Source organism: Mus musculus, chromosome 10 (assembly GCF_000001635.26).
Source record: "Mus musculus strain C57BL/6J chromosome 10, GRCm38.p6 C57BL/6J".
Lineage (NCBI taxonomy): Eukaryota > Metazoa > Chordata > Mammalia > Rodentia > Muridae > Mus > Mus musculus.
Window position 1 is genome coordinate 23,938,370 of NC_000076.6, and position 23,807 is coordinate 23,962,176.

At 40.6% G+C, this 23,807-nt stretch overlaps 3 protein-coding genes across 3 annotated transcripts; all 3 read left to right on the plus strand.

Annotated features, from left to right (window-relative positions):
* The first annotated feature begins 202 nt into the window (after positions 1–202).
* Taar2 (trace amine-associated receptor 2) lies at positions 203–3,214 on the plus strand. Its single transcript, NM_001007266.1, has 2 exons — positions 203–226; positions 2,219–3,214. Exons 1-2 carry the CDS (start codon positions 203–205, stop codon positions 3,212–3,214), a joined length of 1,020 nt encoding a protein of 339 aa, NP_001007267.1.
* A 7,974-nt stretch (positions 3,215–11,188) lies between these two features.
* Taar3 (trace amine-associated receptor 3) lies at positions 11,189–12,220 on the plus strand. The gene has a single exon (NM_001008429.1). It carries the CDS (start codon positions 11,189–11,191, stop codon positions 12,218–12,220), a length of 1,032 nt encoding a protein of 343 aa, NP_001008429.1.
* A 9,904-nt stretch (positions 12,221–22,124) lies between these two features.
* Positions 22,125–23,168, plus strand: Taar4 (trace amine-associated receptor 4). The gene has a single exon (NM_001008499.1). The coding sequence runs from the start codon at positions 22,125–22,127 to the stop codon at positions 23,166–23,168; it is 1,044 nt and encodes a 347-aa protein (NP_001008499.1).
* The last annotated feature ends 639 nt before the right edge of the window (positions 23,169–23,807 follow it).

Below are 23,807 nucleotides of genomic sequence, written 5' to 3' on the forward strand. Positions count from 1 at the left end.
CAGAGGGGTAGTCAGGGTCACTTAAGCTGTTAAACTTCAGAATGACCAGGGCCCTCCCCTTCTCCCCAGCACACATCCAATGCCCTTGAGACCAATTGTTAAATTATAAAGCAGCACAGTTAACATAGCTCATGTCTTACAGTTCAGCGTTAGCATTCACAGGGAGCGGAGAAGAGACAGCTTCTTCCACAAAGCAGTCACGATGGCATCTTTTGAAGCCCAGCAGGTACATGGAGACGGGATGTGAAGGGAAAGATCTGTGTTTTCTCTTCTTCGAGTGTTAAGTAAAATGCCTCCACTACTGTAAAGCAGTGAGATTGTTTGTCCTTGTTTGCTTTTTGTCACATGCAGAGAGAATAAGCAAGATTACAGATGGTTAGAGAGTCAGTCAGGGCTTACTGTAAATTTGCAGTTAAAGGCAGCTCAGTTAAAATGTGGAAACAAAAGAATTTACTACCTTTTGACAACATGTCTCGTTTTCTGAGATGAATATTTACAACCCCAGAAAAGAGTGGGGGTTTTTCATGAGGACCCACTGATGTGTTTGGTACAGGTGTCCCCCTAGGTGAGGCAGAGGGACCTCAGGAGCAGAATTTGTGATCATTGTGAATCCCCACTTCACAAAAGAAAGACAAGGGGAACAGCATAGTAAACCTGAAGGGAATGTGATTGCTTCATTTTAAAGTCACTTCACTTAGAAAATAGAGTTGTCGGGAGGAGGGGTGGGGGATCTGTCTGCTTGTCTGTCTGTCTGCCTGGCTATCTATTATCATCTTGTATCTATACTATCTGCATCTCGGTCCCTTCCTGTGGCTTTTATTTTTTTTTTAATTACTGTACTAATAGAAACTCGTACTTTTAGGTACTAAAAATAAGTATAGTTTGAGAACTGATTATATATACTTTAAATATGTATGGGGAAAAGATTTTAGTGAAAGTATCCCAAGGTAGGGATGATCATGGGAGAGGAGGCAGGAAGAGGAGGTGGGAAGATTTTAAGAGTAAGAGGTCCAGACATGGCAGAGACACTCCATGCATGGATTCAAACTTCTTGCATGTACAAGATGAAGTTGGACAAAACTTCAACATGGATGGAGGGACTTCCTGGGCCCTAGTTGATGGCCCTGAATCTATGTACAGACTGGCAGTGCCATGTGGGTTCAGAAGGTTAAAGCCAGAGAGAGTACACAAGGTTGGGAGGAGTTGGTAGGGAGGGGAAGGGAGAGGGTGGAGGTGAAGGGCAGGGGGATGGGCTTGATCAAAACACATTACATGCAGGTAAGAAAGTTTCCAACAAGTGAACAAAAATTGCCCGTCTAGGCTGGGCATTGTGGTGCACACGTATAATCCCAACACTCCAGAAATGGAGGCAGAAGGATCAAGAGTTCAAGGCCAACCTGGGTCATATGAGTCCTTATCTCAAAAACCAAACAGCTAAGCACCACTACCACCTATTGGGAATAGATTGGTTTTCTGTGAACAGCATCTAAGGCATTAGCTGGCAGAGACCTTATATGTAATTTGGTGATATCCTGCCTGCAGTGTCTAAACACCCAGGTCTTGCATATCAGTGGTTCCTTCCTCCACTTTAACCCACTGTGAAAGCACAATGCTGTCACAGACTCCATTTCTTTTCTGCTGATGGACCTGGAGTCCCAAAGTAGGAAGGAAAGAGGAATAACTCTGCACTGGATCCCTTTCCTGTAGCTGGCTTAGTTGTTTCAATGAAAAGTTATCACTGCAAAGCCAGATGCTCTGCGTTCTGTCCCTAGGACCCACCTAGTGACGGAGAGAACCAACTCTTGAAAGTTGTCCGCTGACCCTTTGATGTACCTGTTCTGTGAAACTTGCTAATACTTGGGGATTTGCCAGATAATTAAAGATTCTTCAGTAATTCTTCTACTTAAAAATCTTCACACATTGACCAACATCCTCATTCTTTCCATGGCTGTCACTATAAAGTGACAACTAAAACTATAAAGTAAACAATTTTAATCTATTCTATTAGAATTCTATAAATCACAAAGTTAGTGAGAAAGACACGTAATCATATATATATATATATTTCAGTATAATACAGAAGTAATGATACTGAAATATATAAATATGATTACGTGTCTTCTGTATTTTTTCTTGAATCTGTCTGAGAAAGAAGAGATGAAATGTTGAGTCTTTGTCTAGTCTCTGATAAGTCCCCTGTGTTCTTATTTTTATATAGGAAACCTTTGATTGTTCAGAGTACGGAAATGGATCTTGCCCAGAGAATGAAAGATCTCTCGGCGTCCGAGCTGCCATGTACTCGTTGATGGCCTGCGCCATATTCATCACGATCTTTGGCAACCTGGCCATGATCATTTCCATTTCCTACTTCAAACAGCTTCACACACCGACCAACCTCCTCATTCTCTCCATGGCCGTCACCGACTTCCTTCTCGGATTCACCATCATGCCATATAGTATGGTCAGGTCAGTGGAAAACTGCTGGTATTTCGGACTTACGTTTTGCAAGATCCATTATAGCTTCGACCTGATGCTTAGCATAACGTCCATTTTCCACCTTTGCTCGGTGGCCGTCGATAGATTTTATGCCATCTGTCACCCTTTGCATTATTGCACCAAAATGACTATCCCGGTCGTTAGGCGGCTGCTGCTCGTCTGCTGGTCAGTCCCCGGGGCGTTTGCCTTTGGGGTGGTCTTCTCCGAGGCTTACGCTGATGGAATTGAAGGCTATGACATTTTGGTTGCATGTTCCAGTTCCTGCCCAGTCATGTTCAACAAGCTATGGGGGACCACCTTGTTTGTGGCAGGCTTTTTCACTCCTAGCTCGATGATGGTGGGGATTTACGGCAAAATTTTCGCTGTATCCAAAAAACACGCTCGCGTAATTGACAACTTGCCAGAAAATCAAAACAATCAAATGAGGAAGGACAAAAAAGCAGCCAAAACTTTAGGGATAGTGATGGGTGTTTTCTTATTGTGTTGGTTTCCATGTTTCTTCACCATCCTGTTAGATCCGTTTCTGAATTTCTCTACGCCTGCAGTTCTGTTTGATGCCTTAACATGGTTCGGTTATTTTAATTCCACATGTAATCCCTTAATTTATGGTTTCTTCTACCCTTGGTTTCGCAGAGCACTCAAGTACATTTTACTGGGTAAAATTTTCAGCTCGCATTTCCATAATACTAATTTGTTTACTCAAAAAGAAACAGAATAGACTTGATCTGTACTAGTCATCAACGACTGGCACTCAAAGAATGAATTTGCTTCAAGGGGCTTAGGAGACTGAGGAGGATCGGCAAATAAGGGTTGACATGCCAGGGTATGGAGGGATGGGGATGAAGAACAAAGGAAATATATGTGTGTGAATACATACATATACATATATGTACATATATACATATGTATGTATATATATGAAAATATATAATGTAGAACAAAAACTAAATAACAAAGACTTTACAAATGAAATGTATGTAGAAAAATGAGGACTCTGTATAGTGGAACCCACTTATGGTAACGTAAAAGCTAATAATAAAAATTAATAAAGAGTACCAAAACACAGATAAGTACAATAATTGCTTCTAAATCTTCTTTAGCACAGAAGGGTCACCGTTGGTTAAAACACACATAGAAAATTTTAAAATGATCTGAAAAGAATGAAGTTACCAATACCTGAAAATGGTGGAAGTGAGAGAGATGATTTTCAGTCTGATTTGATCGCAGCATACTGTGCCCACATCCTGGGTTGCTTTAATATACTTCAAGAAATGGACAAATTGTGGAAAAGAAAAAGAAAAAAAATCTGCTCAAAGTGCGTGTGCATGCACGTGTGTGTGTGTGTGTGTGTGTGTGTGTGTGTGTGTGTGTGTGTGTGAGCGAGAGAGAGAGAGAGAGAGAGAGAGAGAGAGAAAGAGAAACAGAAAGACAGACACAGATACACACACAGACACACACACACACACACACAGAAAGAGTGAGAGAGAGAGAGAGAGAGAGAGAGCAAGAAAGACTGAGAAGAAGCAAGTGAGAAGTGGGGAGAGATTTTGGCTAGCATAAAAGGCTCTTGGTTTCTAGTATGTAAGGGGGAAAACTAATTGCTCTTTGTACCCAAATTCTGTTTATAGTACTAATAAGGAGAAAAGAAAAAACAGAAAGGAAATCGAAGACAAGGAGAAATTCAGGAATTAAAAAAAGATGTGTAAACACCCTTTAAAAAGCAGGATTTTATTTATTTTATTCCATGTATACAAGTGTTTTGTTTACGTCACATGCATGCAGTACCCGTGAGGACCAGAAGAGGGTGCTGGACCTTCTGGAACTGGAGCTCCATCCAGATGGTTGTGAGATGCTGTTTGGTGCAGGGAACCGACTACCCGTCCTCCAGAAGAGCAACCAGGGCTCCTGAGCTCCCAGCCATCTTTAGCCCTGCCTGATTTCTTTTACTATTTAAAAGGATCAGAGTGCAGCTGAACTTGAGAAATCCTTTGTCCTATGACCACCACACATTTTGTGGGACATTTTCCTTTAATGTTTCTTTCTAAATGTCTAAGTACATCAATCATAATTTGAAATATGTATAAGTAAAAATTGTTGGTAATTAAATACCAAGGACCATCATTCTGGCAAAGCAGCAATAATTAGTTGAGGGTTAGGCTTTTACTAGATTTTACTGTGGTGAGATTAAATGTATTTTTTTTTTTTAATAAAGAATTGGAAGGCTGCTGAGATGGCTCAGCGGACAAAAATGCTTGCACAAAGTTTGAGTTCAATCCCCAGGACACACGTGGTAGAAGGAGAGAACCAGCTTTTGCATAAATTTTCCTTTCATCTCCACACAAATGGCATGGAATGTATACACACATGTGTATGCACCCACACACAAATAAGTAACACACAAGAAAAGAGAACAGAAACATCCTATGAAAGTCTTTGTCAGTATATCATCTTGTGATGGCAACTGCCTGTTCTCCACAGAAGAGCTCTCCGTGGTGACTTCTATTCTCCTCGGGCTTAGGAACAGCTGTATTGTACTAGATGTGTTGATGACTAATAAATGCAATACTAAATATATTGTGTTTTGAATCCATCGTTTTTGATGAATATCTATACTTTCGAGTATTAGAGTATTAACAAGGAAAGCAAAAATAATCTTAATATTTCAATGGAACATCAAGGGTTAGTGACTTTATATTTGGTGTTTACCGCTTTTCTTTTTTCTTTTTTTTTCTTCTGTTTTTCCTGCATGTTGAGACTCATTAATGCTCCTGGGTGAGCTATAGTCAGTGATGGATTGGCAAAAATACCCTTTAAAATTTGACATTTTCTGTGCCATTATGAACTCTAATCCCCAATATCCGTACGTCTGAGTCCAAGCTACGAATGCAGTGTCAATACTCCTGAAAACTTAAGCATCTATTCTTTAAAATGAGCAGCAGTGATCTTGGTACACTGTAAGCAACATTCTCAATGAAAAGACAGTAAAAGAGGAGACAATTGATATCCGCATTCCTGACTGAACTGACAGCATCGCCTTACAAAATTTTAATTTCAGACCTGTTTGTGTGCTCGTGGAGTGTGATATATCTGTAAATCCTCTCCTGGTGAATTGTTTTTATTTAATTCCATTACTCATTGCCATAGCAATTAAAAAATTAACATTATAAATAATAGTTAATAAGTTTGTTTTGATCTTAGCTCATCCCAGACATTAAAATGAGACAATGACCATTAAGTTGTCAGATTAAGTATTAGTCTTGCTCAAATGTAGCTCAAAAACAGCCCTGTGAGTTTCCTGTAGACCTGCGGCTGCATGTGCACTGTCCCACTGCTGGGCTGATTAGTCACAGCCTGAGGGGAGGACGTATAACACACACACACACACACACACAGACACACACACACACAGACACACACACACACAGACACACACACAGACACAGACACAGACACACACACACACACACACACACACAGACACACACACAGACACACACACACAAAAGAAAACTAAGCTAGTATATTAGAGCCTGAGATGATCTAGTCATTTTTCTCTTTAATTTTTATTATTCTCTGACAGTTTCATATACCAACATATTTTTGGTCCTTTCTTCCTACTCCCAGGAACACCCTCTTCTTCTCAGCAAGATATTCTTCATTTTCATTCATTTATTTATTAAATGTAAGTACACTGAAGCTGTCTTCAGACACACCAGAAGAGGGCATTGGACCCCACTACAAATGGTTGTGAGCCACTCTGTGGTTGCTGGGAATTGAACTCAGGGCCTCTGGAAAAGCAGTCAGGGCTCTTACCCACTGAGTCATCTCTCCAGCCCTATCTTTTTAGTTTTTAAAATTTCTCTTTCTCTCTCTCTCTCTCTCTCTCTCTCTCTCTCTCTCTCTCTCTCTCTCTCTCTCTCTCTCCCTCTCTCCTCCCTCTCCCTCCCTCTCTCCTCCCCTCCCTTCGTGTGTGTGTGTGTGTGTGTGTGTGTGTGTGTGTGTGTGTGTATGTGTAAATGTGTTATCTACTGGGTTCAGTTCGGCTCATCTGCAGATGGATGAACCTTGAAGAGCTTGCTTGTTTCTGCAGCCCAGAAGAGCATGGTGGTCGGCACTCCCCAGTAGCCAGCAGCTGTCTATGTCTCTTCAGGGATGAGTGGGGCCTCATGAACCTCATCTCCTGATCATTTTATAAGATAAAATGATCTGATATATTCTCCTCCTACCACACATCATCCCCAACTCTCTGACAATTACATCATCCAAACATTGAAGTAAAAGCAACCACTTCCTTCCCAAGTCAATGTCTTCTCATCCAGAGGAAAAATGAAAACCTTTCGCAATTAAGTCAATTATTCTTGCCTTGGATATTAGGCAATATTGAGTTTAGTTTCCTTATCTATGTATTATTAGTGCATGGTGGGTTTGGTATCTTCTCTTTCTGGAACAAAAGTCAAATCACCAAGAACTCAGAACTGAAATTGAATATCCTGGGACACTGAAATACACAGAATATTCTAATATCCTCAAGGGAAGAAAATTAAATGGTGATTCCATAGGGGATCTGCAGTTAGGGTTTCTCTCAGGATTCTGGATCTGCACTCAGTGCCAGCCCTCTTGAGAGCGGAGACAAACCTATATATGCAGTATGCTGAGTCTCTGCATCGAATGCGCCAGAACTTCCCGCACCACACCCACCAAGCCACTGGAAGGAACTCTCCAGGTGAAACTGCATTCTAAGAAACAAAAGGTACTACATTATAAAAGGAATGGGAAACATAACGACCATTTTTCCGTGATACAAATGTTTGGAGATTAGGATGCGTTACACATGGGTTATAACAGAAAAGGTAGAGTCTTGTTTCCCTAATTGGAAAACAACTATTATGATAGTCTCCTGAAAGACTTTTTAACATTTCCATCAAATTTTGTTTGGCAGGGCTTATAAGTTTCTATGTGGCCTATAAAAATGTTTTTACAAAGTACAAAGACTGTGTAAAGCATGCCTTAATAATGGTAAGGCATTTCAGTAGTGCTAAAGTGCATTTTGATATTGTATCAACAAAAATAACACATACTATTTAAAGCACTTCCAGGTGCCACATGTTATTTTAATATTTTCCCTTGCAAGCAGCGTTTATTTAAGAGTTTCTGTGGCTGCGCACTTGTCAAAACTGCTCCCTCTTTCCAAGAACACAGAATGCCCAACCGGAATTGCTGGGTCTCTAAGAACACAGAATGCCCACACGGGAAATGTGAGGTCTCTATGATCTAAGAGTTCTTGTTCATTCCATGAAAACATTGTGAGGTTGTTTCTTTGGGGGATGGTCTGATTTTTCATTTCAAACCCATTTCCAGGAAACGAGAACAGGGCTGGCCTATAGATTAAGTCTAATAGGATGGGTTGAGGCCATAAATACTTGTGCTGCCCAGGTAAATCAGCAGTATATTGTAGACAGAGTCGGATGAAGGAAGTTCCCTGGAACAGGGGCCAGAAGAGCTGGAGTTTAATACTGGTCTCAGTGTATAGTTGCAGTGCCCCCCCTCAAGATCTGAGATGTTTCATGTATATGCAATAGCTGGACCATGCGATAAAGCAATCACATGTTTGGCAGACTGGGTGTGATGTGCTGTGTCTGTAATCTCAGCATTTGCAAGTCTGAAGAAGGATGGTGGCTGTGGCATCCGGGCCAGCCTTGGTTACAGAGTGAGACCCTGTCTCAAAAAGCAAAATAGAACAATATGCAAGAAGAACAATTTGGTCTAAGTAGTTTTGAAACTTTTAGATATCTAGAATTTTTACCGTTATCTGAGTTTTGCTTGTATTTGGGGGAGTGGGAGGGAGAGGCAGGAGGCAAGGGTTATTTGCTACTTTCTAAACAGCATTTCCTATTTCCTCATTATCTTAAAATTTTCCAAGACAGATTAAAGAGTGGCAGGAGACAGAGTGCTTTACTATTTAATTAGGTTTCAATGATATGTTGGAGCTAACTTCATACTATTTAACAAATTATTCCTGCCCTATAGATGACATTGTATTATGCCATCAAGTTTAGCAAATAAATGGGATATTATCTCACTTCTCAAGAAATTTACATTAAGACAAAACACAGTACTAGAAGGAAAGGAATATTTGAAACAGCTTCTAATTTCTATAGTTATATCAATTATTTTTGTAAGATTTATTTCAACTGGGAGAGTTTTTAAAACAAGCTTCCAACTCAAGCCTTTAATTTTAGCACTTGGGAGGCATAGGTAGGAGGACCTCTGAGTTTGAGACCAGCCTGGACCATACAGATAGTTTTAGGAGAATCAGGGCTACGCAGAGAAGCCCTCCCTTGAACATACATTAATAAACAAACAAACAAACAAATAAACAAACAGGAAAGCTTCTGGAAGCTAATATTGTTTGTGCTGATTCTTAGGACAGCACGGAGACCACAGCAAGGTGCAGCAAGGGGATGGAAGGGAGGGGAGCTACATCAGAGTTTCCATGGAAATGGATGCTGAATATACATTGATATACCTGCAGGGCCAGTCGAGGTGTGTTTCCCAGACTCTCCCCCTCATCTACCTCAAAAGGCAAACGTGGTCCTTACGAAGGATGCCTTCAGTAGATTCTGTGCTATCAGATCTAACAAAGCGTCCTGTGCTTAGTTTTGGTAGATACTTTCTGTTTTACTAATTTTCAAAGAAAGCCACATCTAATGTAAGTTGTAAGAAAGGCTCATCATGATTCTCTCTCAGCTTTCTGTCCTGTTCAAGCTGCCGTCATCATCCTGTGTAAGCATCAAGCATCTAACAGTACTTAGCCTGCTCGTACCTGCTTTTCAGAAGATAGCGTTCAAAAACTACCTCCCTACCTGTTGTCAATGTACAAGAATCATTTAAAAACTGGCAGTTGCTGCTGCTTGTAATTTTTGATGCTATCAGTATCAACTGCTGCATGTTCTTACAAAGTAAATTTATAGGAGAAATGTTTCCCTTTTCCCACGTTTGTTTTCAGTGTGACACTTGGATATAGTCTCCCTTCTACCAGTCCTGCAGTGGTCTCCAAGTAATCTTTCCTGTTGCAGTCTTAATGTTGGCAATTAGCGAAGGGAACAGAAAAGATCTAGTCACACATCCTAGGAGATGTATTGTATCTTTCCTAGTGTGCCCACGTCAGTTATACTTTATAATAAAGTCTTTTCTATTTTATAAAATTATTCATGCAGTTATAATACCACCCAAAGAATGGTTTGGAGTCTTTACAGAATTTAAATCTGGCGATTTGTGCTTAAAGGTGCTTACTCCTCTGTCTGGATGTCTGTTTGTCTCACTTCCTTGTTGAAACTCACCATGTGGCCCACGCAGGTCTGACATTCTGGCAGTCTTCCAGCCTCAGCCTCCTAAGTCCTGGAGTGAGCTGCCACTTTATGCTCTGAGACGACTCTTTAGTGAACTGTGTAGAGCTCACATTATTTTCTGACCTGTGGAACTAGACGAAGAACCAGAGTTAGATCTAGACCCTAAAACTGGACGTAGTTATGTTAAGAGAATGGCGGTGTCTGTGTTACTCGGTAACGTGCACAAATATTTGCATTCTGTGATAGAATTTTGGATGCAGTTTTTAGTTCAAGCATAGCTTGCATTATTTTCATTTTTAAGGCGAAGGAAATTAGAGAATGCAGCTAACATAGCTTGCATTATTTTCATTTTTAAGGCGAAGGAAATTAATTAGAGAATGCAGCTAAAGTTCAGTGTGGAGTCACTATGCCTCCTGCTGAAATGAAGGTGTCTAGCGAAATGTTGATAGGTTTTAATTACATAACAATATACTGCATTACCTGCCCGACTTTTGGTAAGTATACGTGTCTACAAACATGCCAGCTTTATCAGCTCAACACCAAAACTAGGAAAATAAAATCTCCCAATGATAAACTATTTAAAATGATTATGAACATTTTCCTTGAGCAGTGTGTTATTTCTGATGCCTAAACTGTCTATGGAATGTTTGCATGTGAAGGATTCGCATTACTGAACAAACACACAGGAGAGGACTTTGTGATTTGACTTAAGATTTTACGTATTCAGTATTTTGATGGTGGAATACATCTAAACTTATTGTAGTTCTTGAAATGAGGCTGCTTAAGATAAATGTCCACAAAAAAAAAAAAAAAAAAAGAAAGAAAGAAAGAAAAAAAAAAGAAGAGAAAAGAAAAGAAAGCTATTTGGCAATCTTCCAGTTCACTACAAAAATAAAGCAATATAGCAGAGTGAAGGAGGGAAGGAAGAACTAGAATAAAAAGATCAGGAATGAACTATTCATCTTTCATTTTTCTAATGCAGAAAATAAGCACAGTAGGTATAATTTTGAATTTTTAAACATGTATTCTATTCTTCATGTATGGGTGCTCTGTTTGCGTGCCAGAAGAGGGTATCAGATCGCTTTATAGATGGTTGTGAGGTGACTTCCGGTTACTTGGAATTGAACTCAGGACCTTTGGAAGATCAGCCAGTGTTCTTAACCACTGAGCTATTTCACTAGCCCCTAGTTCTGAATTTTTAAATTAATGGTATTTAGTGTGAATTTAAGGCAGATGACTTTGAACATGAATGTACTCCTGGCAGGTGAAGTTCACTGGGATAATTTGAACAAAAGAAGAAACCCTGACTTCATCCTGGAAAGGAACTTGAAGGATAAAACACCATGGATCTAATATACATTCCCGAAGACTTATCCAGCTGTCCAAAATTTGGAAATAAATCCTGCCCTCCCACCAATCGCTCTTTCCGTGTCCGCATGATAATGTACCTGTTTATGACTGGAGCCATGGTTATCACCATCTTTGGAAACTTAGTGATAATCATTTCCATATCGCATTTCAAACAGCTACATTCTCCCACCAACTTTCTGATCCTCTCCATGGCAACCACGGACTTCCTGCTGGGTTTTGTCATCATGCCTTACAGTATGGTGAGATCAGTGGAGAGCTGCTGGTATTTCGGAGACAGCTTTTGCAAATTCCACGCGAGCTTCGACATGATGCTAAGCCTGACGTCCATATTCCACCTGTGCTCCATCGCGATCGACCGGTTTTATGCAGTGTGTGACCCTTTGCACTACACCACCACCATGACGGTATCCATGATCAAGAGACTGCTGGCTTTTTGCTGGGCAGCCCCAGCTCTCTTTTCGTTTGGTTTAGTTCTGTCAGAGGCCAATGTTTCTGGTATGCAGAGCTACGAGATTCTTGTTGCTTGCTTCAATTTCTGTGCGCTTACGTTCAACAAGTTTTGGGGGACCATACTGTTCACTACCTGCTTCTTCACTCCTGGCTCCATCATGGTTGGTATTTATGGTAAAATTTTTATTGTTTCTAGACGACATGCTCGAGCCCTCAGCGATATGCCTGCGAACACAAAAGGAGCAGTAGGGAAAAACCTGTCTAAGAAAAAGGACAGGAAAGCAGCTAAGACCCTGGGCATCGTCATGGGGGTGTTTCTAGCGTGCTGGCTGCCTTGCTTCCTGGCTGTTTTGATTGATCCATATTTAGACTACTCCACGCCCATCATAGTGCTGGATCTTCTGGTATGGCTCGGGTACTTCAACTCTACTTGCAACCCCCTCATCCATGGCTTTTTTTACCCGTGGTTTCGGAAAGCTCTTCAGTTTATAGTGTCAGGAAAAATATTTCGCTCTAATTCAGACACTGCAAATCTTTTTCCTGAAGCACATTAAGGAAACCAACCAACTAACCAACCAACCAACCAACCAACCAACCAAACCAAACCAAACCAAACCAAACCAAACTAAACCAAACCAAACCAAAACGATAATAAATAAGAACTGAATACAGAAAGTGAAAGACATTATTTTGACCCTTAGCAAAGCAGGGGTGGTGGTTTAAATGAGAATGGTCCCTGTTGGTCACAGGTTTGACTATGTTGCCCCCCCCGCCCCCCCCCCCAGCGGGTAGAGGTGTTTTGGGAGGGCTAAGAGGTGTGGCCTTACTGGAAGGAGTGTTGCTGGGGGTGGGTTTTGAGGTTTCAGTAGCCCAGCCATTCCCAGTTTGGGCTTTCTCTTTGCCTAGAACTTGCATCAAGATGTAAGCCTTTGGCTACTTGCTTCAGTGCCATGCCTACCTGCCTACTGCCATGCTCTCATTATGGTGATCATGGGCTCACCCTTGGAAATTTTATACCCCAGTAAACCATTTCTTCTAGAAGTTGCCTTGATCATGTGTCTCTACACAGCAACAGAAAAGTAACAAAACACCAGGTCGCTGCAAATATTGGTCTATCTATGACACTTCAGCAACTGCAGTTGTGTATGCTGCTAAGAAATCCTTCTAAAAGCTTTAACCAGTTAATCAATATGTCCATTGATTAATTAACTCTGTATCCAGTATGTAGGCTGCTAAACAACAACAACAATAAAAAAGCTGTGCAGAAGAAATATGAAGTGTAAGATGAAATAAATGCATACCTATGGGTCAAAGACTGATGCCAGAATAAATAATTCTGTTTTAAGAACCCAAAGGAAGATCCTTATGATCTGTTGGTGCTTTTAGTGAACTGCTTTATTCGACTCGATTCTCTGGAATGCCTTAGTTCTATGCTAGGTGCTTCTGTCCTTCCTGACCCTCCTCTACACAGGCTGTGTTAAAGCAGTGGTTCTCAGCCTTTCTAATGCTGCAACCTTTTAATGCAGACTACAAACATGAATTTATTTTGTTGCTACTTCAGAACTGCAATTTTGCTACGGTTATAAATTGCCGTGTAAATATCTTATACACAGAACATCTGATATGTAACCCCTGTAAAAGGGTCTCCAAAGGGGTGGTGACCCACAGGTTGAGAACTTCTGTGTTAAAGAGCCCTTGCTGTCCAGCGTGTACATAGTGTTTTACCAGTGGGACGCAGCAGTAAGGTGTCAGCAAATACAGGAAGGATGAAATGAGTCCCACTTTCCACATAGGTATTTTCTGCAAATCTGCCCCAGGCTGGCTGTGGTTTTCAGAAAAGGCCATCTGCTGTCCACACAGCCCAGCCATCTGTGGAAATTCCTTAACTGTGCCCTCCCACTTGCAAGAGATCTGGTCTAGCAAGAGTGCCAAACTGCCGTTGGTCTTGGGTACCAGGTTGTCTCTTGCTGTGTCCCTTAAACCAATTTCCACGTTCGACTTTGTTAAATGTGTCTCAGACTGCAGGGTGGCAGTACTATCTGTTCCCTCTCGAACATCTCATGAACAAGAATGTTGTATTGTTCCAAGGAGAAGTTTTGAAAGTCCTCTTGCAGGTGGCTAGTTCTGTGCAGGCAGACTCGACTTTTGCCTATGTTCTCATCCTCTAAAGCACTCCCTTGCTTCCCTGAAAGTCTGTCCCGTTTGTCACCCTTCACCCTCCTTTCCTACTTGCCATACATAACTTTCTTCATTTTGAAGATCAGTTTACAGATTGAATTCTTCAATATTCCTGTTGTGCAAATAAAGATTCTTCAAGGTAACATTGGCTTTTAAGTTAAGACCACTTGTAAGACAATACTAGAAAATGCAGTTTTTCCTTAAAATTTTTATTTATTTATAATTTTAGCTTATAAATAGAACTTCTATTTGTACACTTGCGATTTTTGAAAACCACTTTTGAATATAACCACAGCCTAGTTGTTGGTTAACATTGTGCATATATTTTGGAGATTAAAATGTTTACATGCTAGTTTGGGGCATTTAATCGGCAGACTCGTATATTATGAACCCATTCTCAAGCTTATATAATGCCTTTTGAACTGATGACTTGCAAATGTGCTGTTTTAAGATGCTTAATAATTACAATATTCTACAGGCTTTGGGGCTTCAAGGTATGTGCTTTTTCTTGAACTTAGCCATCTCTACACTAATTTGAAGTCTTCACAAATTTGAATATTAGGGTTCTTTAGATAGAGCTCATAACTATAATTTTTAAAAATTAAACTAAACCTGGTTTAAGTCAATTAAAATGTTAAAAAGGAAACTTTTCCAAAAAATGTCTGATGATTTCTTTTTCTTGAAATCGAATATAGAAACATCAAAAGTTGGAAGATGAGTGGGGCCTGTTGATGCAAAGGCCTCAGCCTGTCATCTTCATGTGCAGACTCTTCAAGCGTCTTCCTCAGAGGGACATATATCTCACAGATACACAGTACACACAGGGACAGCCACAAGCCATCCCAAATGGAAATATTGCTCCCACACTTACAAAATGCCTAAATATTATTACATTGGTTTTCCTCTTGGTTGCTCCACAGTGTATTATGTCTCAGAGATTTATTATATATCAATAAACATAAATCTGTGTTTTCAGACTATATAATGCTCTATTTTTAAAAGTATCGTATTCTATTTAACTGCTTATAGTTTCTGGTCTTTTGCTTGCATGCATATCCAAGGCATCTATCAACCAGTGCTTTGGAAGTTTGGCTTTTGAAAATTATTTTACTCCAATTCTCTGATGCTACTGCATTGCTTCTCTTTCTGTGTAATAAGATTATTTGATCGATTGGAGATTTGTATGCAATTTATATCTGTCTGTAAACTATGAGGAAAATCTTACTAAAATTTCCAAGTATTTGGTTTCTACAGTTGGAGGTTTTTGGGGTCTGAATTTTTGGGTTATTTTTGAAATTATGCTTCACCTGAACTTTTTGTTTTAATTTTATTTCACATCTCTTTATTTGTTATTCATTCCACTTTAATTATTTTTTATTTTACGTTGCCATTCTACTTTGGTTTTGTTTGTTTGTTTGTTTGTTTTGCCATTTTACTTTGTTCCTTAATTTTGGAAGGAAGATCAACAATTGAGAACAGTTTATTGGCAAAGGAAAAACAGTATTTAAAAAAAAAACAGGCATATATTGAATATGCCTTATCAAAAATTTTTAGGACAGAGGTGTTTTTTATTTTTATTTTTAGAATATTTACATGGACATAATAAGAGATTTTAGAAATGAGCTATAAAATCTAAGTACAAAATTTAATTGTTTCACATATACATTATGCATATAGCTTAAAGGTAATTTTAGGAAATCTTTTTAGTAAGCCTGCATGTAATTTTTAAAATTTATTTATTTATTTAGACACATGTGTGTGCGTGCGTGTGTATGCCTAGGGCCTGTGCATGCCACGGCACACAGGTGAGTCAGAGGACAACTTGTCGTTGGCTCTCCTTCTAGAGTTCAGTTCAGATTGTCAGGCTTCCCCATTGAGCCACCTCAGTGACAAGTGTCCCTGTGCTTTCACTATGTACCTATTCATGACATCGGGCAGGACATTTTTTTACATTTGGCATCATGTTTACAATCAAAGTGTTTGGATTTTGTAGTGTTTGGAATCTGGATTGTTCCACCTCTAATCCCCTTTCCTTTTGCAACTAACTTTCTTTTAAAATTGATTTTTCCATTCATTAATTTACGTATTCATTTTACATCCTGATCGCTGGACCCCAGGGGACACCCCCGACCCCCACGCCAGCCACATCAAGTCTCTGCAGGGATAGGCGCATCCTCTCCCACTGAGTCTAGACAGAGGCAGCCCCGTTAGGAGAATGGGTTCCATAGACAGGCAACAGCTTTAGGGACAGCCCATGCTACCATTGTTGGGGGAACCCACATGAAGACCGAGGTGTATATCTGCTGCACATGTGCCGGGGGCCTCGGTTCAGCTCATGTGTGCTCTTTGGTTGGTGGTTTGTTTCTATTTTTAGAAATACTGGGACTCCAAAAGTGGTTTTGCCCTGAAAAGCTCCAGCCCAGCAGACCTTTTGTCTGGAAACCTTTGAGTTCTTCCCTACATTAGCATTTAAAGCCATTAATAAATGAGACTGAGGTAGAGGGAGGGAGGGAAGGAGAGAGGGAGAGAGAGAAGGAGAGGGTGGGGGAGAGGGAGAGGGAGAGAGAGACTGAGGACTTCAACCACTGCTAGAATGTAACCAGTATCCAGCAGTTTTGGTAACATAATTTATACAAAAGTAACAATAACAACTACTATTGGATAACAAGAATTAACCTCCATAGAGGGTGGCTTCCAAGTGCCAGGGGAACCAGAAATAGCCAGCTAGCAGCCTCATCTCAGAACGTGGAGAAACTGAGGGGCCTGCATCATGCTTCTAGATTATGTAATCCCACCAGTGTCTAGTTTTCCAGCCCCAGGAGGGAGACGGACTGACCGTACTGGTAATGTTTGTTTTACTTTAGTTTTGCCATTTATGTCCTCTAATAGACATTAAACCACTTCATAGGCTTACCATCTATTAAAACATTACCTCTCCTTTATGTTTTCATGACTGCACGCTACTGAAAATGTCAAAATTAATAACACTTGGGTCGGGGATGGCTCTGTGTAAATGTACTTGATACACAAGCCAGGAAATCTGCGTTTGGATCCCCAGAACCAGAGTAAAGGCCACTCGAGGGAGCTCAGCGGTCTTGCAGGAAGTGGGAGCCAGAGGAAGGAGGATCTCCAAGAGCTCAGGGGTCAGCCAACCAAGAGACCTGTCTTAAACAAGTGGGAAGGCGAAGGTGGACACCTAAGATTGTCCTCTGACCTGCACACAGGATACAGTGGCACTAGCCTGCATCCACACACACTCACATACACATTCATCTCTCTTACAAACACGGAACATTAAAGCAACCAAATACACAGTATACATTTGTGTGTTCTCAATCTGGAAAGTTTGGAGAAATGAGTCTCGTCATTCTGGGTGAGCATAAAATCAAATCTCAACATCTCCAACTGTGTTATCTTTATTTATGAAAGTGTTTCATGGATGAATGAATTCCACAAAGGAGGCTGTCAAGTTAGTTTCTCAACAAGTTGATGTAGATATGAGCAATTGGATTTTGTTTTTGTTGAAATATGTAGGCTGAGCTTTAAGATTTTTTTTTTTTTGGCTCTAGTATATGATAGGAATGAACTGATATGGTATATCAAACTCTAGTGGAGGTACAATATCTAGTGCCCTTAAAGCTATTTGCATTATGATGGTGTCTTAGTCAGGATTGCTATTCCTGCACAAACATCATGACCAAGAAGCAAGTTGGGGAGGAAAGGGTTTATTCAGCTTACACTTCCATACTGTTGTTCATCACCAAGGAAGTCAGGACTGGAACTCAAGCAGGTGAGGAAGCTGAAGCTGATGCAGAGGCCACGGAGGGATGTTCTTTACTGACTTGCCTCCCCTGGCTTGCTCAGCCTGCTCTCTTACAGAACCCAAGACTACCAGCCCAGAGATGGTCCCACCCACAAGGGGACCTCCATACTTGATTACTAATTGAGAGAATGCCTTACAGCTGGATCTCGTGGAGGCATTTCCCCAACTGAAGGTCCTTTCTCTGTGATAACTCCAGCCTGTGTCAAGTTGACACAAAACTAGCCGGTACAGATGGGCTTGTCCCATTTCGTATGTGTCCTTGTAAGAGCATGTGGGAACCAAACTCAGGGCTTTCTTCTTCTTCCTCTGTTTTTATTTTTTATTTTTATTGTTTGTTTTGTTTTCTTTCAAAAAATATCAGTTTTGTTATACCATCCAGGTGGAAAATTGTTGCAATCCTCTTGTGCCTGCTTCCTGAAGGCTAAAATTATATATGCATTTAAAACATCCAGCTACAGAATGTTTATAGAGTAAATTCCTTAGTGAAGAATTAACTCTGATGTATTTTCTATTGCTCCAAGCTAAATGCCTGTCCACTCTACCTAGCAACTCTCAGGCCAGCCAGGACTACACAGCCACACCCTGTTTCAAAAAGTCAAATAGAGGCTGGAGAGATGGCATGGCCCAGGGGTTAGGAGAGTACTGCTCCAACAGAGGACCCCAGTGCATTTGTCAGCACCTACATCACTATGTTCACTACTGCCTATAAGTCCAGCTCTGGGGGTTCTCCATGTCTCTGGCCTCTGAGAGCACCTGCACTCATATGTGCATACCCTTTTTCCCCTACGCCCACCCAGACACATAAGTAAGAATAAAATAAAATTAAATAACAAAATTGCTAAAAATAATTTACTTAAAATAAAAACAAAGTAATAAATTATTAAAAATAAATCTTTAAAAGGACCAATAATCTAGCATCCAGTAAGAGATAAGTTAATATTTGATGAATTCCATTTTATTCTCTGTCTCATTCCATCTTTCTCTGCTCCTTTTTTCCCCTACTTCACACTTTCCTACCTTTCACCTAGTGCAAGACAAATCTGAGTTGTCTCTGAGGTCACAGCCATAGGACCACAAAGTTAGTTTGCTCTCTGGAGTCCAGTCTCTGGTGGATTCCCATCTTCTCAACTGGCAGCATAGCGGAGGTGATGACAGAGTCTCCTGCAAACTGCAGGACACAGCAAATGCAGCCTCAAGAGGTGTCGTTTGTGCTTAAGTACAGAAGACAGAGCAGCCTGCCAGGAGCCTCCCTCAGCAGTATGGACCCATGTCCTACATGCCTATCACAAGGGGAGCAATGAGCGGGAGTAGAGGACAGGAGGACACAAGTGTCCCTTGCCTGGTAAGAAACTGACACAGTAGTTACCCTTGGTTCAGTAACTGTTGCTCTAAATTACCTACTAGGAAACCAAATCCTAGTAAAATAAGGGAGATCGCATTATGAGAGGGAAATAAATTCAGAATGGCTTCAGGTGGAGTTGTTTTGCTATTGGTCTATCAAGGGGAACCACACTTAGAATACTGGTGTGTATAAATAAACCTGGAACACTTCAAAAGATCACTGTAATCCTAAAGAGACAGGGAAAGGAAGATCCCAGCAGATTCCACCTGTGTTTCCTTACCTAAGAAACTCCAGGATGGGTCAGATGTGGGGAGAGAAGAGGGAATCAATGTTTTTGCAGATAGTCTCCAAAGTGGGGTGTTTATGACTTAACCATTAAAATAAAATATATGTCTTGTAAAGCTGATATGATGTGTCTTCTGGTTCCTTTTCCACATGTTCATATCATTGAGTTGTTGACTACCATCTTCCTATTTAAGAGAAATACGTATACATTGATATAATTTAGGCATTTAATATTTGAGAACCATTAGCACATTGACTTCTTTCCCATTTATTTCTGGTTTGGAGCAATATGTTGTTTCTTTCTAGCTTTTAGAGACAGGGTCTTGCTATATCACCTAGGCTGGCCTCCAGCTTCTTATCATAAAATACAGACATCATGAAGAATTTCACATTTTATTGCTTAAAAACTTACTGTAGAGACTTTATAGTATTCGAAGGCAAATCTCCAAAAAAAGGGGGGTATAGGGGTAGGTGGGATGGGGTGGGATTTCTTAGCATGCCAAGCTTTAAAATTGCACACAAAAATTCATCTCTTCCCCCTTCCCTGACAGTTTCCTTAGAACAGAGAAGTATCCAGTTGTCAAATTTGTGTGTGCAGCTGTTTGTGTGGAGCTCAGAAAGGGATGTAAGCATCTTTGTCTTGACCTTAACTATTCTTCTGGGCAATCATCTTCATACAATGCATGTTTTATGTATCTCCTGTCTTCAGCTAATGTATACTGTTTATCTCCCAAGTATGTGTAACTATATTTTACTCTATTTTCTGTCTTACTCTAACCTTTAACTATTTTCCTATACATGTAACTATGAGACAAGAATGAGAGCAGATACTGATAATTGCTAGAAGTGTTTCCTTCCAAGTTATAAGCAAGACAGGGGTGTAGCTCACTGTTAGAGTCCTTGTAGGTCATGTTCACGGCTTGGGTTTCCAGTTCCTCTCCCAAAATATATTTTACAAACTCAAGGTCAGTGCAATTTTCTGAATCATTAGCTTAACAAAACTGAAACTTAAAACTTTACTACCCAGAGAGCAGCATATCTCAGACTGAACAGTTTTGTTTGGGGAATGAGATTTTTGTGTATAATCAGTAGCAGAAAATGCCTGAGTAATTTTATGGTGATTCTTGCTTATCTTTAAAGTTAGCTAGAAATTTAGTTTATTAAATGAGGTCATTAGGTGCTTAGGATTTCAGTATCTTTAGTCTCATAGCTAAGGACTCAAAAATGATACATAATCACCCCGAATGTCAGTAATGCAATGGAGCCTTGGAAATGTCATCTTTCTTGTATCTGTTTCTGTACAGTTTAGGTTTTTGTTCACTTTAATTGCAATTCGAGTTAATATAAAAAAGAAAAATACTAACCATAAGTATTAAATTTCTATATCCAAAGCCAATAAAATTTGCTATAGTGTTGATTCCAAATAATCCACAGCCACTGGTAACAATTATTGAGGTACTGAAGCTAATGAAACACTGTTTCCAAAGGTGCTACATTCCCAGAGTAAATCTGCGTCAGGATACACTATGCATGCATTCACTTTCTCAAGGGGTTCAGTGAGTTTGAGACTGTTCTCTGGCCAAAGTCCACAGCTCCAATCTGGCACACAATCTCACAAATGTTTGCCATTGGCTATGAGAAAGGCATGTCCAGACTCAGCACTGGAAAAACAAACCTGTGTCAAAGCGGGGGTGAGCCAGCTCCATTGTTCTCAGCTTATTAATGTTACAAATGACAGGTTAAATAATACACAGCTGTATATCAAATTCAATAGCAGTATAAAACGTGAATCTCTGTTCCTGTAGATCCTCCACCACAACTCTGCTTCCTAAATGCAGATGCTAAATGAAGTGAGAACCCATGAGACTTACAGAGTCTGCCATTTCAACCGTTTTCCTTCACTTTGAACATTACTTATGTACAATCTTGTAATCTTGGGCATGATTTTACTCTAAATTCTGCAGACTGTGTTTTTCACACTGCGAGGAGAAATGCTTCTAAGTGGAGGTGGCAGAGACAGAAGCATTTGTGGCTGTTTACAGAAAAAAATCATTCTGTAAAGGAAGAAGTATGACTTCAAAATTTAATCATCATTTAATTTAATTAGCAATTTCATTGTCCATGATCATTCTTGAGTGGATTTTAATCCAGGAAATTGGATTAAACTTAATTGAACTGGACAAAAGAAATGCTTGATCAGTTTATGGACTCAGAGCTACAAATTAATATGGTGGTATATTCTTCTACTCAGGATACTTGAATGCTGGGTAACAATATCAATCCATGAATGCTGGATAACAGTATTAATTCATAGATACTGGGTAACAATATCAGTCTGTGGATACTGGGTAACAATATCAGTCTGTGGATACTGGGTAACAATATCAGTCTGTGGATACTGGGTAACAATATCAGTCTGTGGATACTGGGTAACAATATCAGTCTGAGTTTGCTGGGTAACAGTATCAATCTGTGGATGCTGGGTAACAATATCAATCCAGGTTTTTTCAGTTGCCTTCCTACTCAAGGAATGGTCTCAGACTAACATTATTGTCCTCTCTCAAGAGATTGTAGGAATGCCGACTTAGGAATGCAATGTCAGAATTAGAATCCAAACTTTAGAAAGTTCTTCAGGTGATTCATATGCACACGAAGTGTGGGGGAAACGAATTCTGGTCAGTAAGGACTTCCAACTTGGTTCAGTCTCAGATCTACGCAAGGTTCAATGGACAATTGCCCTGCCAATGATTTTATGGCTCTTTTTCCTTCTTTCACAGACAGGATCACAGCTTTTTTGAGAAGCACTCATAGTACCCACAGGACAAAGACGATGAATACACCCGACCCCTGGAGCTCCCCAGAAGTACAGTTTTGCTTTGCTGCTGCAAACAGTTCTTGCCCAAGGAAGGCGAGGCCTGCGCTCGTTGTCTGTGCCATGTACCTCATCATGATTGGAGCGATAGTGATGACCATGCTGGGAAACATGGCTGTGATCATCTCTATTGCCCACTTCAAGCAGCTCCACTCCCCAACCAACTTCCTTATTCTCTCCATGGCTACCACAGACTTCCTGTTGAGTTGCGTGGTCATGCCCTTCAGTATGATCCGGTCCATCGAGTCATGCTGGTACTTCGGAGACCTCTTTTGCAAAGTTCACAGCTGCTGTGACATCATGCTCTGTACCACATCCATTTTCCACCTCTGCTTCATCTCAGTTGACCGCCACTATGCCGTCTGCGACCCTTTGCACTACGTCACCCAAATCACGACCCGGGTGGTAGGGGTCTTTCTACTCATCAGTTGGTCTGTTCCCATCTTTTTTGCCTTTGGCTTGGTATTCTCAGAATTAAATCTGATTGGTGCTGAGGATTTTGTCGCAGCCATTGACTGTACAGGTTTGTGTGTGTTGATATTTAACAAGCTCTGGGGAGTTCTGGCTTCCTTCATAGCTTTCTTTCTGCCTGGGACAGTCATGGTAGGGATTTACATACACATTTTCACAGTTGCCCAGAAACATGCCAGGCAGATTGGTACAGGTCCTAGGACAAAACAGGCCCTCTCAGAAAGCAAAATGAAGGCCACATCAAAAAAGGAAAGCAAGGCCACCAAGACTTTAAGCATTGTCATGGGAGTGTTTGTGTTGTGTTGGCTACCCTTTTTTGTCTTGACAATCACAGACCCTTTCATTGATTTTACAACCCCTGAAGATTTGTATAATGTTTTCCTTTGGCTTGGTTATTTTAATTCCACTTTCAATCCCATCATATATGGCATGTTCTATCCCTGGTTTCGAAAGGCCCTGAGGATGATAGTCACAGGAACGATCTTCCGCTCTGACTCTTCTACCTCAAGCCTGCATCCTGCACATCCTTAGGTAATGCCACCCCCAACTCCCTGTTAGCCTAGATTCTTTTTGATTTTTGTTTTATTTTCTTTTTTTTGTTGTTGTTGTTTTTGCTTTTTTTCCAAACAGGGTTTCTCTGTGTAGCCCTGGTTGTCCTGGAACTCACTTTGTAGACCAGGCTAGCCTCGAACTCAGAAATCTGCCTGTCTCTGCCTCCCAAGTGCTGGGATTAAAGGCGTGCACCACCACTGCCCGGCTAGATTCTTTTTAAAGAAAGGGAAAGAGGGATGGGTCTGTTAGACAAGAAAAACTTTCCAGCTGAGACAACGGCAACCTGAGAAAGCACTAGATCCAGTGAGCTTTGTTGTTGCTGCTACTGCTGCTGCTGGTGTGAGCCAAGCCTCACAGAGTGGTTTATTTCTGGGTGCTACAAAAGACACTCGTGTGAACAAACAAGAAAACAAAGCTAACTTCTTCTCAAGGCTGCTGAGGCCTGAATTACAAGGTTTGATGTTTTAGTTACTTTGGCTTAGATTTAATGACCATCCTCACTTGAACTTGGAGCATTGGAGGAGGAGTCATGGAGACCCTCTACAATCACAGACAGCAGTGTACTCCATCTGAATTTATCCAAACCTCTGTTGAGTCCATTGCTGTTTTTATAAGGGA

Bases quoted from the DNA above. Each gene is read 5' to 3' on its own strand.
- Taar2 (NM_001007266.1), top strand. From the start codon at position 203: ATGGCATCTTTTGAAGCCCAGCAG. The intron at 227-2,218 runs GTACATGGAGAC...ATTTTTATATAG, and splicing joins CATCTTTTGAAGCCCAGCAG to GAAACCTTTGATTGTTCAGA.
- Taar3 (NM_001008429.1), top strand. From the start codon at position 11,189: ATGGATCTAATATACATTCCCGAAGACTTATCCAGCTGTCCAAAATTT.
- Taar4 (NM_001008499.1), top strand. From the start codon at position 22,125: ATGAATACACCCGACCCCTGGAGCTCCCCAGAAGTACAGTTTTGCTTT.